The 18,312-nt window shown below is 48.2% G+C and overlaps 2 protein-coding genes across 3 annotated transcripts in view; one reads left to right on the plus strand and one right to left on the minus strand.

Annotated features, from left to right (window-relative positions):
* The window catches only part of Tbcd (tubulin folding cofactor D), a 147,113-nt gene that overhangs the window by 75,605 nt on the left and 53,196 nt on the right, over positions 1–18,312 (minus strand). The gene's annotated exons all lie outside the window — the stretch shown is intronic.
* On the plus strand, positions 7,244–15,662 carry Znf750 (zinc finger protein 750). Of its 2 annotated transcripts, XM_074044807.1 has the most exons (4): positions 7,417–7,523; positions 12,294–12,404; positions 12,485–14,052; positions 14,179–15,662. In XM_074044807.1, the coding sequence occupies exons 3-4, from the start codon at positions 12,644–12,646 to the stop codon at positions 14,876–14,878; spliced, it is 2,109 nt and encodes a 702-aa protein (XP_073900908.1). In that variant the 5' UTR covers positions 7,417–7,523; positions 12,294–12,404; positions 12,485–12,643; the 3' UTR covers positions 14,879–15,662. The 2 variants fall into 2 exon arrangements, with proteins under 2 accessions (XP_020016388.2, XP_073900908.1); XM_020160799.2 differs by lacking the exon at positions 12,294–12,404 and having other exon boundaries at positions 7,244–7,523.

Consider the following 18,312-nt stretch of genomic DNA (forward strand, 5'->3'; position numbering starts at 1 on the left):
CCTTGCAAGCATGAGGACCTGAATTCGAACGCCAGTACCTCCCCCCCACCCACACACACAAAAAAAACACCCTACGATGTTTCAGTTAGACAGGATAAAAGACCTAGCAAATAAGAGAGAGCTGTGAATGCAAAGAAAGAGCTCAAGAAATTGTGGAAAACACAAGTCAAAAGGAAAAGAATATAAAATATGAAAGAGAAAGGCCAGGAAGACAGAATGAGGCTGACAAAGCTCCAGTCAGGCCCCACAAGGAGAAAAGAGAAATACAAAGAAAATTCTAAAGAATTAATAATGGGGAATTCTCTAGAACCACTGAAAGATGCAAGTCTGATACAGAAAACACAGTTACATAAAGCAAGATAAAGGTAATCCGTATCTAAACACATCAGGTATGACACTCCAGAAACACAAGAAAAACCCTTGCACAGCCCCTGAGAAGAGGTAGCTCCCATTAGGAACAGTCACACCAGTAGCACACATGCCCTTCGTGCAAAAACAGGTCCAGGGGAGGTGGCTACCCAGGAACATAGGTCAAAAAGAAATTTTCAAACATGACAGAGATGGTTTACTACTAACACACCTTAACTGAAGGAACTTCTTTGAAAGCCAAAGAAATAAATTATCCCAAAGGGGAGTTCTGAGATGCAAAAGAAGTTCTGTGAGCATGTGTCTTTCAAAATAATGTCTAACGTTCAGCAAAAATAACTACAAACTAGACAAACTGCCCATTCCAAAACAAGAATGTCCCAACTAAAAAATTCCGTGTCTTACCTATTCACACCGCTGCTCTATGGGCAGACGCACATTCTGTTACCTCCTCAACATTTATCAAGAATTATTCTTTGCCTATGAATATGCAATGTCTGTAAAACTTCCTGTATCTAAGAACGTGTGTTCTCCGGCTGAGCCCACAGTGTTCCTTATAAAACCCTGGACCAAGCCTGTTACTTCTATCGTTCAAATACTTTATTTACACACACACACGTGCAAGATTATATATACAATACTGCGTGCTCAAGTACATCCAGTATTTTGTTTCTAATTGGCTTATCAGTAATGAAGAGAGGTATCTGAGCTCTCAGGAGGACACCAGGTCTGTCCACTTATCTCTGCAACTGTATAAACTTTTGCTTTCATGGTCTTAGACACCTGTATCAGTCAGGAGTTGCCACCAGTACCACATACAAGCAACGCAGGGATCAAGCTGACAAGGCCATGCCCAGTGTGTCCACATCTCTACCCAGGGAAGATGAAAGCATGAAGGCACTGCAGTGACCAGGCAGTATCTGCCTCACAAACTCTTGGCACCTAATGCTTCACTTCCGCCTCCAACGTCTACAAACCTCTCCAGAAACAGCCAAGGAAGGCCCCACAGGACTCCCCTGACAGGATACAAAGCCCCAGGCATTGGCAACAGTCAGTAGTGATGTCCTGTAAAAGGGCATTTCACATCACAGTGCAGAGAGGAGGGGTTCCAGGCATGGGCTCTGATCTGCTGTTCCCTTCAATCCTAACCAACTCCAGCATTCCCCACACCTCCCATCCCAGGGTAACCATAGGAGTCAAGACCAAGCCAAGTGCTCAGAGCAAGAGTAACTGGTATTTAATTCTCAGTTTCAGAACCTGAGATAATAAAACAACCTAAAAAGACAGTACAAAAAAAATCAGAGTCCAAAGAAGGAGTGGAAAAATCACAGCACAGGAGAAGGGAAGAAGAAACAGATCAAAGTGAATGCCTGGGAATAAAAGGTATGTGTTGCAATGGATGGAAACGAATGGGCAAAGAGAAAACATGGCCTTGAAAGCCAAGCTGAACAAAGAAGGTGAAGCAGCAGATGGAGAAGGTATGGTCAGGAGCCCAGGGAGAAAGGCTGGGGGGAGTTTCATTGAGTTCCAGGAGCCCTTTCCCCCATGTCTCTGTCCACTCATGGCTATTACTGTCATGCTTTTCACAGTTGCTATTTGTAGCATGAGAGGAAAAAAAGAAACTTGAGTGTTACATGAACATAGGAAATTCACCAGGGGGCAGAATCCCTGAGCTGCTCCTGGAGGACATACAGGTGTGAGGTAGGACAGGAAGCTCCACCACACAGGCTGCACTACCAGGGAGAGGAGGCAGGTTGAGAAAACAGTGGGAATCCTCAAGACTTGGCCCAGGTTCACAAACTCAAACTGAGTTTCCCAATCAAAGACAAAGCAGGTCACCGCTCAGAGTTTCAGGTTTCCCTTTAGACAGAGCAACCAAGAGAGATGGGAAGAACCAGGACCTGTTTACACAAACAGGAACAAAATGCCTCTCACCCTCTCTCACCCTGAAGGCTCAGAAGGAGCCTGGAGGAACCCACTTAAATGCAAGGAGCAGCCAGGGGAACCTGTGCCCTGCAAAACTTGCCCAAGGGCACTCTGACTGCGGCCAGGCCTCCTACCACAGGCACCTCCCAGCCAGGGCACCACCACCCTCAGACAGACAGCCGGGGAGGGGCTTGGGTAGGACAAAGGGCACAAGAAGGGCCTTTCTTCCTCTCCCACCCACCACTGCAAGTAAATTAGCTCTACATAAAAGAAAGAAAAAAAAAGTTTGCTCTAGGTCCATTAAACTCAAACAGGGGCATCATTTGAATAATAAATAAATTAAAGCTTTAGTAATGGCATTACATGCCTCAGCCTTCATGTTACAATGAAGTCTTCGTTCACCCATCACAGGAAAATAAATGCCCAACAACAAAATTTTGCCTAAATACTCTCATACACCGTGACCCTATCTCACTAAAACTGCTTAACTTACTCTACTTTCACTTCTCCATCACTGAACTAATGGACAAGATAAATGAACATCCACTGGTGTTAAAATGAGAAACTGAGAGCACAACCTGAGGAGATGGCTGGGTGGTGGGGGCTCCACAAGTGGCTGTCTTCTGCCTGGCAGGTGAGACCCACAGGCTGCAGACGGGGCGCAGGCCTCACTGGCCCAGGGACCAGTAGCCACAGCCACCTACTGGAGGGGTTCTAAGCAACGATAGCAGGTCAGGAGGGAGGTAAGCCTGTCTAGTCTTGGCCTGCAGAGGCTCTGGGCAGGTGTGTCTGCAGAACATCAGGACTTGGCCATGGGCTGCTGCTCTTGGCCTGCCTGGAGGCTCTAAGCAATGCAACAAGAGTGGTGCCTGGGGCCAAATCCAAGTCTAGGAAAGTGCACATATCACAGGGAAGGGCTAGCTACCCTCAGTAGGCTTCCTGATGGACCTGCAGCCCATGGCGACCACAGACTCAGCACTGGGACTTGGCGGACGGGGCAAAAACCTGGCAAGGAAAGCAATGGGATCACAGTAGTCTCAAGAAGAAGATGGGATTGGAGGAAGGCTGAGGAACAGGGTCATCACCCTGGGGAGCTCAGAGAAATAACATCTTTAGACAGTCTCTTACTAGTAGTAATTCCAGCTGTAAAGGAATTACAGCCCAGAGCCCTCAGACACACTTTTCTGCAAAGAAGAGAGCAGCAGGTAGAGCAGGTGGGCTTAGAGAGCAGGGTAGGCTAGACTCAGAATTCTAGAGCCTGGGGCAGATCCCATGCAACCTGTTACTACTCTTATCAAATGCTGGGCCATCACAGACCCTGCTGCCCTGAGTGCCCCCAGGGAGCCACACAGTCCCCTCCCATCACCCTAGTACCATCATCCCTTCCCTCCTGTCTCCAGTCACCTCACAGGGCAGAGCTCACATTTCAGGAGAGACCTGAGTACAGCACCAGAACATGAACCACCCTAGGCCCCTGGAACTGTCCCCTGGGGCTGGTGAAATGAGGAGTAGTCCTCACCTTGAACACTCACTGCAGGGCACATGGAAAGCCAAACCATGGCCTCTGTCTTTCCCACAGATTTTCTACTTCCTTTTTACTTTCCTCTAAAGTTACCTCCCCAAAAGGAGTGCAAAGACTTAAAGTAAAAACCACCTTGCCTTCATTCAAAAGGTCAAAAATAAAATTGATCTTTTCCTTCTTCAACAATGCTTTGTGAAAGAGGCTGCTGTGTGAAGTGACGTCAGACCTGGAGTGGAGGCCATCACAGACCGCTCAGATAGAAGACAGCCAGGCACAAGCCCCACATCACAGATGTAGCAGTCTAGGCAGCCTGGCCCATGATACAAGCAGCTAAGTGTGATTCAGAAGAGTGTCTGTGCCTGCTTGCCCTCACCCTCTCCAGTGCAAAAGAGTGGTCCTGCTTCTCCTATGACTGCAGACAGCCTCAGGCCTGCATGACCCAGGGAGAGAGGCTCTGATAGGGTTGATCAGGCTAACGGGGTCACCTGCACTTGTCTACATCCAGCTGAGATGCTGCCAGCCAACACTGGCTGCTGCCCCAGGTCCCCTCTACCCGCCCCCCTCCACGCCATTTAGCACCTCACAGGGAGACGTCTCTTCCCTGTACTATGTAATGAGACTGTCACCCTGCAGACTGGATTCCCATGCCATGTTACTTAATCTGTCTGTGCTCTTCTGACTCTGAGAAGCAAGTGTGTAGCTTTTCCTGTGATTAGGAGGACTGATACAGATGGCACTTGGCACAGGGCCCCACACCTGGAGGACATTTAGTGACCATCCCTATTTTCCCTTCCTAAGATTTCCCTTTCATGTCAGAAACTTCATCGTAAGACTTCTAGGTAATATAGAGGATAGAATGCACATGTAAGGGGGTCCAACCTCACTCAAGAACAGAAAAAAGACTGTTGCCTTTTTAAGGCATAAGCTATAGGGTCAAGGAGGACAGGGAAGGCAGCAACAGGCAGAACAAGGACTAGGAAGGAGGTTGGAAGCTTATGGACCCATGGTGAATGACTGAACCCGAGGAAGCCCAGACTCTCCCTGACCAACACAACAGAGTCCTTGAAAGGCCCAAGGTCTGCAGAGCGAGAACTCTGGTAATCCCACAAGGAGCACTGGAGAAGCCCCACACCTGCAGGAGACAGAGTTGACCCTAGTTGGTCCCATACAGGGCTGGAACAGCAGGCAGAGCACACTGAAAACAGAAAAGCACCACAGGGAATACACAGATCCAACACTTACCCCTCCCCTGCCAAGAACTATCATTAAAATTCTCAGAGATAAGAATGAGATATCAAAGCAGGACCACTCAGAGCTCTGTGAAAGCAGAGATCCTAGCTGTATAAGGGAGATGCATAATAGAAGTGTTAGAAGTAAAGTTAAGGAAATTGAAAATACTAACAAGAAAGATACGAACTTGCAGGTGAGAATCAATAACATATAAAGAACCAGGGGTCACAGTTCATATAAGGTCCTGGAACAGGTGAAACACACCAGAACCCATCAGGCTATGGCTGCTACATCTGTGGTAGGAGCACAGTGAGGCTGTGCTTCATGGGGGTGGGGCTGTGCTTCATGACACTACTCATTAAATGCTACCCCTAGGATTGGAACCCTCCTGTAAAGGTGGTATGGGGTATCACCTTCAAAGGAAGCATTGTAAACTACTGCACCTGCTCAAGTGCTTAAGAGGCTGAGTGAAAGGGGCCACTCTGTGAAGTGCAGAAATAAGTAGGATGAGCCAGGTGCTAGTGGCTCATGCCTATAATCCTAGCTCCTCAGGGGACAGAGGTCAGGAGGATCGTGGTTCAAAACCAGCCCAGGCAAATAGCTCGCAAGGCCCTTTCTCAAAAATACCCATCGCCAAAAGGACTGGTGGAGTGACTCAAGGTGAAAGCCCTGAGTAAAAGCCCCAGTATCACAAAAAAAAAAAAAGTAGGATAGATGGATAGAGGGCAGGAAGTGTGGACATGTAGGACAGAGCAAAGACAGGACTAGCCCAAAGGAGAAGGTGGCATGGATCTGAGAAGCAGGACTCCTAGCAAAGGAAAGAGACAGAGACCCCAGAAGGATGCAGAAGGCAGAACAGAGAAGGATCCATGAAAAAAGTCAACAGGAAAACACCTAAACCTGGGAGTGGAAGGCAACCAAACTGGCAACTGATTAATATTACTTGAACTCAAGGCAATAAATACCAAATTCTCGGCTAAGGAAAGGTCATAGTGTGCTTGCAAGCAGAGGGAATGTGGTACAACAGCCCTCTCCTGCTAGCCCTGCAGTGAATCTGGCTAGCTGTGGCCACTGGGGAAGTACAACAGAAGTGGCACTAGAACAATTCTCAGCCTGGCCTCTCAGGGGCTGCAATCTTCTATCTTGCTCTCTTGGAGTCCTGAGCCTTCGTAAGGCTGCCCACCCTCGAGGACGTCCTCTGAAGTGAGCCACACTGGAGCAGCTGCCTCAAAGCAGCCAGGTCTTTATCCCCCTGGGCAATCTATCCCTCGAAGAGAAACATGCTCTTGGAACCCTGCCCAACTCCTGGTAAGACCATGAGACTGCAAGACCACGACAGATCATTCAGTAGTGAACATCTCAAATCACTGAGCTGGAGGAAGTTTGCTACCCAGCAAGAGATAAGAGGAATTATGGGGAACTGCTGTTCTTGTGATACGGAGCTATTTTTTGAGTCTTTAAATCATATAGCTGTGTGAATGGGACAAAAGTCACTGAAGAAAATTTTAAAGAATTAAGTAGACAGGTAAAGCCTTGTAAAATCTTGAGTCTTAAATAAGAGAGAAAACCCAGCGTCCTGCCCTGAGGACATTGTCCTCATGCTTCAGTGCTCTGGTCTTTGCCAGTAGCTCTGGGCATGATCAAGGGTTGACACTATCACCCAGTCTCCACTATCCCCACACTGACACCACACTCCAGCCTTCACTGAAGCTGGGTGACAGTCTCAGAAGCAAACAGTTTGGGGGAGAGAATAAAATAGCCCCAAAATCAAGAGTCTGAGTTATTTTTTAAAGAGGGGGTGTGTGCAGCACTGACTCCCCTGACAGCATGGGTGAGCTCTAGCTCCCTCCACAGCCAGCACAGGCCCCGGGCATGCTCCAGCAGGTCCCTGTGACAGGCAGCAAGGTTAGCTTCTGCCCGCCAGCTCAGCTCTCCAGAGGACCTCAACAAAAAACCTCAGAGCGAGGGTGAAAGGCACACAGGTGGAAAGAGGTTTCACTGGCCCTCACAAGAACACCATGTAGGTTGTCCCTCAAGGGGCACGTATTTCAGAACACACCTGAGTGTTGACCTGCTGCTGTGTGCACATGCTGAAGCTCTGAAGGAAGGGAAGCCTCATACATGAGTCTTTATTGTACATTAACTGTTATCAGAGCAGGACCCTCCACACAGGCTTCTGCACCCTGGCAGGAACCAACACAGCCCCCACACAGCCACCACGGTGGCGCCTGGCTCATTAGGTCCATGTTCGGTGAGGCTGCATGGAACTCAGTGGGTGCAAACACATGAATCGTAGCTGCGGGCGGAGGAATATCAGGTGCATCTCTATGCCCGGAGGGCTCAACTCCTACACTTAAATCCCTCCCACTGGAACAGCCGGCTCCAGTTTCACCGAGCCAGCGAGCCGGCGTGAGAACAGATCCTGCTCCTCAGCCCTCAGCACCTCTCCGGCACTGTGTCCCAGCACTGCCCACCTCCGGTAAGTGCTTTCGATTTCTTCTCAGATTCAGGTTTTCCTTCAAAACTAATCTTAAAATAGCTGGCTGAATGAATACTCACTGGTGTCTGCTCTGCCCTGCTGGTGTCTGTGTCCTGAGGATTACTCAGGACCCGGCAGGTGTTCTGCGGGGATACAGACCACAATTACAAAACTCCTAATGGGGCTGACACTTTATTCTATGAACAAGCTTCTACCATAAAATTCACAAAAGGTAAACCAAAACATAAACTTGTATTATTGCTTAACTGTTCCCTACCTTGAAAATAAGCTACAATAAATTTCAACATAAAAGAGGTAAGGATCATATAAATGTGCATATGTATGAGTAGACACCTGCTGATCTTAATTTCTCATCTAGTTTTTAAAACTTTTGAAGTTTAAAATAAATACAATTTTGACATAGCCTTTCAAACCTTGTTGGTTGGTTTTGTTAACCAACAAGGTTAAGGTTTTGTTCGGTTGTTAAGGTTACACACACACACACACACACAAAGGGGTGTTTTTCCTTATGTGAAATTTCTCTTAAATCTGTATGAAATTATTGACCAAATTGCTGGCCAAGATTGACCAAATCATAGGCAGAATTGTCTGCATTTGTTTTCCTGGTGTCTATTTTGAATCGATCAAGGCCCTCCAGGGTTTTAGGCTGGTCTGCTACAAATGAGGTGAGCAGAGCTCTGGTGTGATGGGCTGGGACTGAGTTGGGGTTGAGGCTGAAGTTGGGGCCAGACCTGGGTACACACTGGGCTGACAAGACAGAGCCCCTGGCTGTATTCTGAATCCTTTCATCCAAATATACACCAGAAAACTGCCTTCTCCCTAAGTCATGGTCATCATCAAGTTTCACTTAGTCTTAAAGAACAAAAAGCCCGGTGGGAGTGGCGGCCGTCACTTTAAAAGCTCCACTGGATAAGACTCACAAGTCTTGTTCTTGCGACAGCCAGTGGGTAGACGACAGTGGCGTGCCCTTGAGTGGCGCAATACGCCACATCACAGTGTTGTAATTATAGCATGTCCTTCAAGACGTTCCACCTGCGAGGATCTGTGCCAGACAGCTGGACACACCAGGAGAAACATGGCAGTGGCTCAGCTCACGGGTGGATATGCCGGACAAGCATAGTTAGCCAGCCTGGTCTGGGCTGTCCCACAGAGCCAATCTGTAATTACCTCCATGGTGTCCTGTCAAGAGTTCTCTTGAAAATACTCCTCCTTTTGTCTATTTTCCAAGTTCAAACTCCTTAGGAACTTTTTAAACATGCCAGCCATTCACTGTTGCCTGGCACTGGCAGCTATATTAAATGCCCACACTTAGGGACCTGCTGAAGTCTAGTACTGTAAGACAAAACAAACAGAACCCTGTGGCCAACCAAAACCACAGGCTGCTCACAGAGCTTTGGGAAGTCATCCCAGATGGTACACTGGGCAGGAGGAGGGAACTCTCAATCCAGGCAAAAATCAAGCAGCTGGACCCAGGAGACATTTCAAATACCAAAGCCACACAGGTGGCATCTGCATTTGAACAGGAAATGGCAGCAGAGGCTCAAGCTTGTGCACACTATTAGGTCACTGTGCCCACTGTTTTCATGCCTTTAGTGCAGACACTGCCTGCACTGTGGCCGGAAGTGATCTGGAAAGGGAGGTCTCAGCTGCCTGGGGAGATGTGAGGAATCTCAAGGAGGGTATGGGCTGGGTGAACCGCCTCAGAACTTGCCACTGTTTCCATATTCATGCTAACGCTCAAGTCAGGCAGAGCTACCTAAGGGGTTCTCCTGAACTCACAGCTCCACACAGCCCTCCAGGTGTGCACTCACAAGGTAGGAACACATCACCCCAGGAAAGGGACAGTCACACACCTTTCTCAAAAACTTTACCTCTGGGGGCTGGTAGAGTGGCTCAAATGATAGAATGCCTGCCTAGCAAGCATGAGTCCCTGAGTTCAAACCCCAGTACCGCATATAAAAAGAAATGAAAAAAAAAAAAAACTTTACCTCTGAATGCAAATCCAAACTTACTATAAACAGTCAAAGTTCTGGGTTTTACTGTTTTGGCAACATGTGCTCTTTTTGAAATATTTAACACCAGCAACTGCCAGACAGTACAAAGTCCAGCAGGTATAAACTGACCTGATGGGACTACTTCAATTTTCTGCCCACAGATGTATACACCCAGCTGCTGTATGGCTGTAGGTTGGTTTCTTCATCCTTGTAAACCTCACTTGAGTTGGACAGAGCGCTCACAGGCTGACATCATCATTCAAAAGCTTACAAAAGCATCAATTTTATCCCACTTACTTCTCCAACGCAGCAGCAGTTTATAGACAAGTGAGCTACGCCTGCCTTACACCTGCCTCGGAGCAGCTGAGTTCCCTGCTTTAATTAGCAATTGTACAATCCTGAGAGATCAATTTACCCAAAGTTACTAAAACTGCTGGGCCTGGGACCCCAAATTTTATGATATTCCCTTCTGGCAATAACCCTAAAGTAAAACCCTCAGCCTTCAACCCTGGCACAGGAACCTTGGGCTGCCCTGCCCAGCCTGCCCACTGTTGTGGAGACCAGCTGGCCACAGAATGAAAGGCAAAACTTCAGACAACCACATTTGACTGAGAAGAGGGCATGTTAGAAAAGAGTGGGTGTGCCCAAGTTATGGCTTGGGATGACACTAGGGTAAGCCCACGCCCCGAGTGCTTGGCCACAAGGGGTATGCTCATTTAACCACTGTGGTGTGCTTATTCCTTTTGCCTGAAAGCAACATTCAGCAGCTTGCTCTGAAGTCCCATCATCATTTTCCTACATCCTGAGGGGACTTTCTGACCCTTCCAGTGTGCGGTGTCTCTGGGACACAGCTCATACTTGATAAAGGTTTGCAACTGTCATCATTTTGATCACAGTGCTTCCAGCTAGTGATGAAATCACCGCTCTCAGATCTGTGCCATGACATATCCTGCACAGCCTGGGAACCTGCCTTGCAGAGGTTCTCACGCCTTCAGAATCAGGAGTGTAATGAGCATGCCCACACAGGCCCCCGCTGACTTACCCAGCCACCCTCATCGGCTGGAGTCAGGCAGCTTCTCCTGCTCCGTGACAGGCAGCGAAACCACACTCTTACACCCTAGGGCAGACCTGCCCCCCAGGTACGGGCTGAGCCCAGAGAGAATTACCTCACATTTTTTCTTTTAGTAAGAGAGGAAAAGAGAGAGTCATAAAGCTATCACTACATGTATGATTTGCTCAGCTTTGACAGTAGCTTCTACAGCAGTCCATGGCAGGAGTCTAGGCAGGACCCAGAATCCCCACATCCCCAAGAGGGCCCAGGGCTCTCTCTCGGCGATGGGGCAACCAAAATTCTCACTTCTCATCCAATATCCATGCTTCACTCTCACTGCCATGCTGAAGTTCACAGTGACAGCTTTGGTATCAGCAGTCTTCTGTTCTCCCAACCACTTCTTGACTTTTAACAGAGGCAGCTGGGGGAGGGAACAGTAGCTCCTGTGGGTTTCTTGTTGCTGTTATTTTGAGGCAGGTTCTCTCTATGTAGCCCAGGCTGGCCTAGAATTCAGTCCTCTCTGCTCAGCCTCCCAAGTGCTAGGATTACAAGTGTGCACCACTTAGCACAGGTGATTTTAAGAAATACAAATAAATCAGCAGAGAAACCAAATAAAATCAGATTACTGAAGTGTCCAAATGAAAATGGAGACCCCGCTCCTGCGGCTCGTTGCCACTGTCCCACTGCTGTAAGGCCTCAGACTCGGAGGTGCATGGTCCTGTTCCTAAAGGGGTGGCTTCCAGTTGGCTGACCCCAATCTAGAGGCACTGCTGTACATACATCTACCTCACAGACTCAGTTTTGCAGCTGGAAACTCTCTCCTTAAATCATTTTCACTGAACTTTATTTTTAAGTTTAAAAAGTAGTCAGAACCAGGAGACCTTTCGCTTTTCACATTCCCTACACAAACTGAGGTGCCCAAACCCCACCTACAATAGTCATCTCGGGCCGTGCTCAGCACTGGGTTAGGAGGCACAGTGAGGGCAAATAAGAGAGGGGACAACAGGGCTGGGAAGAGGGTGGACAGCTGCCACCCTCCATCCAGGCGCCACTCACTCTGTCTCCTGAGCACAGGTTGCAAAGCTTTGGCTTGGCTGTTTGGAGGCACAGTAGGAAAGGCAAAGTGGACATGTGAGTTTATTCCAATGCAAGGATGAGGCAGGCAGTGGGCAGAACATACATAAAGTCACTCAGGGACTTACAAATTCACCCTGATGGCACTGCACACTCTGAGTCACCTAAACAGCATTTATATTTGTATCGAGCCAACATAAATGCTACTTACTAGGACTGGGGTGTGGCTCAGTGGTATAGCACTTGCCTAGCATGCACAAAACCCTATGTTCTATCAGTAGCTCCACAAAAATAAATAAATAAATATATATATATATATGAACCCACGTCTAAATATTCTCCATTTGTAAATGCCCACATGCACAACACACCAGCAACATGGCCAAATAGGGCAGAGCTGCTATAGCACACTTAGCAGCACCACAGCACCTTGCTGTCTAAGCACCTGGTCTCACAGCACCTGTGAAAGTCCGGTCAGAGCAGGCAACAGACAACCCTAGGACAGAACCCATAAACTCTGCAGACATAGACCCAGGAAAGGTCCTAATATGGACAAAGGTCCTCAAAACTCAAAGAATTACAGATATTCCCAGAATTGACACTAACCCTTCATGTGTCTGGCTCTCTCAGCCCCAGGCAATTCTTTCAGGTCAGTCTTAAGAAAACAGAAAACATCACAGGGAGTTGGCAGCTGGCAGAACAGTCAGGAGAAGATGCAGGCGTCACCTGCTCTCTCTGCAGGTATTCTACCTTTGGTGATACAGTAAGGGCAGTGACCTGCCAACCCTTCGCCTAACACTAGTCTCTGTCTGTCTTTGCAGCTCTATTGTAAGACCCTGAGCACATGAAGCTGGCTTCAAATAAAAGTGCTCAGAAACAAGAGGAAAGACTCACCTCCTGAAAAGCCACAAGCTCCTGATTAAAGAGGGGCCAGCAGTGACCACACTACTGAGCAGACCCGAGTCCAAACACAGAGGACAATGAGCCTCCTGAAGGAACGAAAGCCAAAAAAGCCACACTATATCCCGAGGCCCCCAGGAAAGCCCTTCAAGTACAAATGCTTCCAGTGTCCCTTCACCTGCAATGAGAAGTCACACCTCTTCAACCACATGAAGTACGGTCTCTGTAAGAACTCCATCACCTTGGTGTCGGAACAAGATCGTGTGCCCAAGTGCCCCAAGTCCAGCTCTCTGGACCCTAAGCAGACCCACCAGCCAGAGCCTGCCACAAAGCTGGCCACTTCCAAGTCCCTTACAAACGGACTCTCCAGCTTTGATCCGAAGACTCCTCAGGGCTTTACCAGTGAAGATACCAAAGAGAACCTGGAGTTGCGGGCTCGAGGGACCCACAAGTGCCCGCAGAAGCCAGCCCTCCAGAAGGAAATGGCACCAGATGCTGTCCTCAGCACCCAGCCTGGTCTGGACAGCGGGCTTCGGCCTTCAGCATTTGTTCCAGTTGGGGAGCACAGACTTAGGGGGCCAGAAGACACAGAGGCTCCTGAAATATTGGCATTAACCAGCCCGACAACCAAAGCCACGTCTTTCCATGCCAAGTCTGCATTCCACACTCCAGGCTATCCCTGGAAAGCTGGATCCCCATTCCTCCCACCTGAGTTTCCACATAAAATCCCAACTACAAAGGGTTTCAGTGCCATCTCTCCCTATGTGCACCCCGCAATCCCAGAGTACCCCCCTCCCTTCTACACAGAGCATGGGCTGGCTGCCATCTACTCCCCCTACCTGCTGACTGGAAATGCACCTGAATGTGACACCACCCTGCTTTCCGTCTATGGGGCTCAAGACCAGAGACACTTCCTGCCTCACCCGGGGCCGCTCCCAAAGCACTTGAACCCGTCCCCATCAACATATGAGCACTACAGGTTTCTCCAGCAATACCACTCCAACCTGCCAATTCCTTATGGATTTTACAGACCGGAGTCTGCATTTTCCTCCTACGGTCTCAGGCTCCCACCTGTCACGGGCATCACACGTGATCAGAGTTCTCGCCTGCTTGAAGAAGCCACCCTAGCCTATCCGGTTTCAAGTCCCTCTGAGTTAAACTCTCCAAACTCCCACAAAAAACACACAGAGTTTGAGAAGGAAAGCCCAACACCCAAGGCTAAAGACCCCTCCAAAGATGGACAGAGGGACACAGAAGGAGCCAAAATGAGCCCCCGTGCAGGCAGTGCAGCCACAGGCTCCCCAGGAAGGCCAAGCCCCACCAACTTCACACAGACAAGCCAGACATGTGAAGGCCTATATGACCTCTCAAACAAAGCAGCCTCCATGGGGACCCTAGGGCGACTCCAGCAGCCTGAGCAGAGCTCTACAGCCTTTAAACCTGTCCCTCATTCCCAGACAACTGCAAACAGAGCAGAGTCTCCAAAAAGGTAAGAAAGTTTCATTTTCAAAATCTTTTGGGTTGTGCTGGCCTAGCCAAGTTCACACTTGCTCAGGGTGTTTTACATGGTCACTTTCCTAAGCAAGTCCTCACTAAGCCTTCTGACTTCTTCTAGCCTCCAGGCCATGGACAGAGACCCTCCAGACCAGACAGGCAGTGCCTCTCCCACCATGGAGGCCCCACCGTCCAGCCCAGAGGATGGCTCCAGGATAGGCCCCCTCAACCTCTCTAAGAGGTCAGAGGCTACACCTGCAGCTGCTCATGGACCCATGTACTCAGGCAGTGCCCAGGAAGAGAGCCTGGGCTTCTCAGAGCTACAGGATCTGCCCCTCAATCTCTCTGTGAAGGACCCCTGTAATGCCCGGGCTCTGAGGCCTGCCCTTCCCAGCCCACCACATGGCACAGGACCTGCTGCTGCTGCTCCAAAGACTGAGGAAAAGAGATCCGGGGACAGGCCAACCCACATAGAGACACAGCGTGTTGAGGCCCCAAATGGGAAAGGCCCAGAAGCACACGTGGTGGACAGCAGTGAGGAGCAGAAGCAGACGGCAGCTGTGGCCCTCTGTCAGCTGGCAGCCTACAGCCCAGGGAATGTCCGTGTGGGCGATGGGGAGCCTGCAGTCCAGGACTGCCAAGACGTGCCCACTCTTGGTTCCACAGAGAACCAGGAGACACAGTGTGACCCCAGACCCAAAGGACAAAAGAGGACCAGTCAAAGGGATGCAGGAAAATCCCAACAAGGAGCTAAGAAGCTGAAGCCAAGTGACACAGCACCAAGAGTGCTCACTCTACGCAAAAGGACCCGGGTGTCCTGAGGCCTGGCTCTCACAGGTGCTCAGGGCTGTGGCCACATGTGCCCTCCACATTGAGTTATAGGCAGCACTTTTACCTTTTTTTTGTTTGTTTTTTTGTTTTCTTGAGGTGGGGTCTCGCTGTGCTGCCCAGACTGGCCCTACACTTATGATCCCGGGCCTTACGAGTACAGGAACAACCGGTATCAAAAGCACGCCAGACTGTACCTTCACTTTTATCCAGTCAAGTTTTACTAATGCAAATTTTTCCCAAAAAGAAAAAAAAAAGGACCATAATTCAGTTCTGCATTTGCAAACATTAGGCATGAATGTTAGAAGGTGCTTCTTTCTGCCCTGGCTATAAAAGCACCTGAACAACTTCTGTACTGCAAGACTGACAAGCTAAACATTAGCTTCCGTGTTTGTGAAGATACAGGGCTGGGAGGAAGCACTGCAGTGCTTTTACAAATGCTTTTCTTAGGGATATTTTAGCACTAGGACAAACTATTTTAACTGTTTTCTACTAAATGTAGCTATGTGTTTGGAAATAACAATTACTGGGGAAATACCAGAAACAGTACCAGCATCTGGTGCTGGTGTTTTGATTTGTTCTGCCTGTACCAGTGCACAAGCCTCAGCAGGCTGTTTATACAAGTAACTTATTTCCATCAGGGAAAACTGGTGAAAACATGATCAACTTATGCCATTTGCTTATGTTATCACAGTGAATTTTCTGACTTACTCAGGCTCACATCCCTAAAATGATGTACATGTTGCTAATTTTCCAATAAACTCATGTTAACTTTAAGGACACATAAAATTAAATCAGACATCAATTCTGTAGCACCGTGTAGAATGCTTGCCGTAATACTCCCTGAGAATGAGTCAACAGATGAGGCAGCAACTGCACTGAGAGGTACATTTGCATGTGTTTATGTCTGTGAGTGTGCATGTGTGTTTGGGTGAATAAACCAGTGGCCACCAAGTCCCAGCATGTGCAAATCCTTGTCCCCGGAGATCCTCAAAGACCATCCAGGGATCTTGAGTCTCACAGCCTGCAAAGAGCAAGTCTTAGGAGTCTGCCCCTCTAAAGATCTCCCTGAGAAACGGCTCCCTCTATCCCCACCCTCTTCACAACACTCCTTCTCCCTACACCTTATGTGTTGGAACCGAGTCATGGCCACTGAGCGTGGGAATTCTGCAATGACTGGGTGAGAAATCCTTGTCTGCAAGCGGTTCTTGGTTCCTTACCAGCCCCAACACAGATGAGGTCCCAGGAAGTTGTCAGGTGATAGTACATGGCAACCTGGAGCAAACATGAAAAGTCCAGACAACGATCACTGCTAAAACAAAACTATTGTCCTTCCCAGCTACTCAATTACATGAGCAAGACATCTTAGCTCTCAGAGGAAAAAAATGAAAGCAGGGTTAGTGTAGACCTTGTCCTGTGCCAGGTCAAAGAGTCACTTACCGCAGATCCCCAAATAAAACATCTTATCAGCAGTGGTGTTTCAGTAAGAGTCTGTTCAGGTGCTCCAGTTAGCTTTGTACCAGCAATTTTTTAACCCTATCTAGGAAAACTTAAGTAAACAGCACTTCATGTGGTAGGAACTGAAAAGTGACGTCTCTACACTCATATGTAGCTTTGTGCAGACACATGAAGGGGTCAAGAAGAGATTCCTGAGAACAAAATTCTCAGGGAAAGTAGTGAAAACACAGATTCAGGGAGAAAAGGGAAGGATGAAACTGGGAGAAAAACATGCCCATGAAATTTTTGATGGAGGGTGGTGAACATGACCCTGTGATTTTGGGTCCCCTGACCATCCTTAAAAGGTGACAAAGTCCTCAAATGTTAACATTAGGGACAGAAAAATATACTTTGCAACTGGATAAATTTACATAAAACTTTCAATGCCAACTTGTAAGAGGGATTTAAGGCTTATTGTAATTCATTTAAGGAACACATGAGGCCACTGTTACAAACAGTCCCCAAAGATGCAGCAAAGAGAGCCAGGGGCAGTCGCTGGTCCCATTCAGACCACTATCTACCACTAACCCAAACCTTACTTACACTGTCATGATGCAAAACCAACAAACCCACTTACAGCACTCACCAGCATGCCTGGGCTCTTTTTTATATCTACCAATGTGTTTTGGCAAAGAATAAAAACATGAACTCTCCTGCTTCCAACGGAAGCACCCAACAAGCAGCAATGATGCTTCCAGCTTGTGCTCTATGCTCGAAACCCAAAGTCTCACACCTGCAGACAAGGAGTCCTCACTGTGTGCTCAACACATGCAAGAACTCAGCCTCTGTTCTGCCCTGGGATTCTAAGAAACTGTGTGACAGCTCACCCAAGTGTCAGCATCACCTTAAATGACGAACAGGAGGGGCTGCAGCAGCTGCTACCCCTCCCAGATGCAGCACAAGGAGCCGCTCCACCAAGCAAAAAATGCTCAGCCTGAAGCACTGGGTTCAAACACACCACCATCAGCCCACAGCAAAAACCATCCAGGGGAAACACCACCTCTCAAGGTCACTGCATCAGCACACCCACCACAACCAGGATAGGCTCTCTTCCGCCTTTAGAACAAAAGCTGCATAACAAAAAGTCCCAACTACACTACCTCTCTGCATTCATACATGGCCTGACTTAAAAGAGCTAAATGTTCCTACCTTTACCTACAAAAGATGGTAAACTTTCCAAAAGGGAAACAGATTCACCACAGGGCCCACTGCCTCTGCCAGGCGCACTCAGAGAAACTGAAAGCAGGTCTCAGAAAGGCACCCGCACCTCCATTTCACAGCAGCACTGTCCCAACAGCCAGGAGGTAGGAACATGGCAGCTGCGCTGATGAGGACAGAGTGGTGCAAGCACACAATATAAAGGAAGGAAATTCTTGTGTGTGACAATGTGGGTGAGCCTTGAGAACATGATGCTGTGTGAAATAAGCCAGACACAAGGCCAAATATACCAACTTTGTACTTGCACAAGGTCCCTAGAATAGGCCAATTCATAGAGGCAGGAACTAGACTGAGGTTACCTACGGATGGCTGGGGGCAGGCTTAAGTCGGTTTAGAGGGATAAATTTTGTTTTTCTTTCTTTTTTTTTTTTTTAATTGTTGTGCTGGGAGGGGATACATTGTGGCATTTACAAAAATTCTTACAATTGTTTTGTATCTTTTTTTCTTTTTTTTTTGAAGTGATAAATTTTGGAACCAGTCCACCTATTCTCATACCCAAAAGAGGAAATCCTGGTGGCTCACAACCCTACACCAGTTTACTCGGGCACAGTTACACCCACAATAACACTTCAGGAGCTCAGAGAGGAACTCTGAAAGAGGTGACAGGATCAAAACCAGGCCTTCATAAAAGCAAGCCCAGCATCTGGGCCACTTGAAATATAGATGGCCATGGAGCACTTTGACAATGGTCCTCAGGAAGACAGAGAACATG

Source organism: Castor canadensis, chromosome 11 (assembly GCF_047511655.1).
Source record: "Castor canadensis chromosome 11, mCasCan1.hap1v2, whole genome shotgun sequence".
NCBI lineage: Eukaryota > Metazoa > Chordata > Mammalia > Rodentia > Castoridae > Castor > Castor canadensis.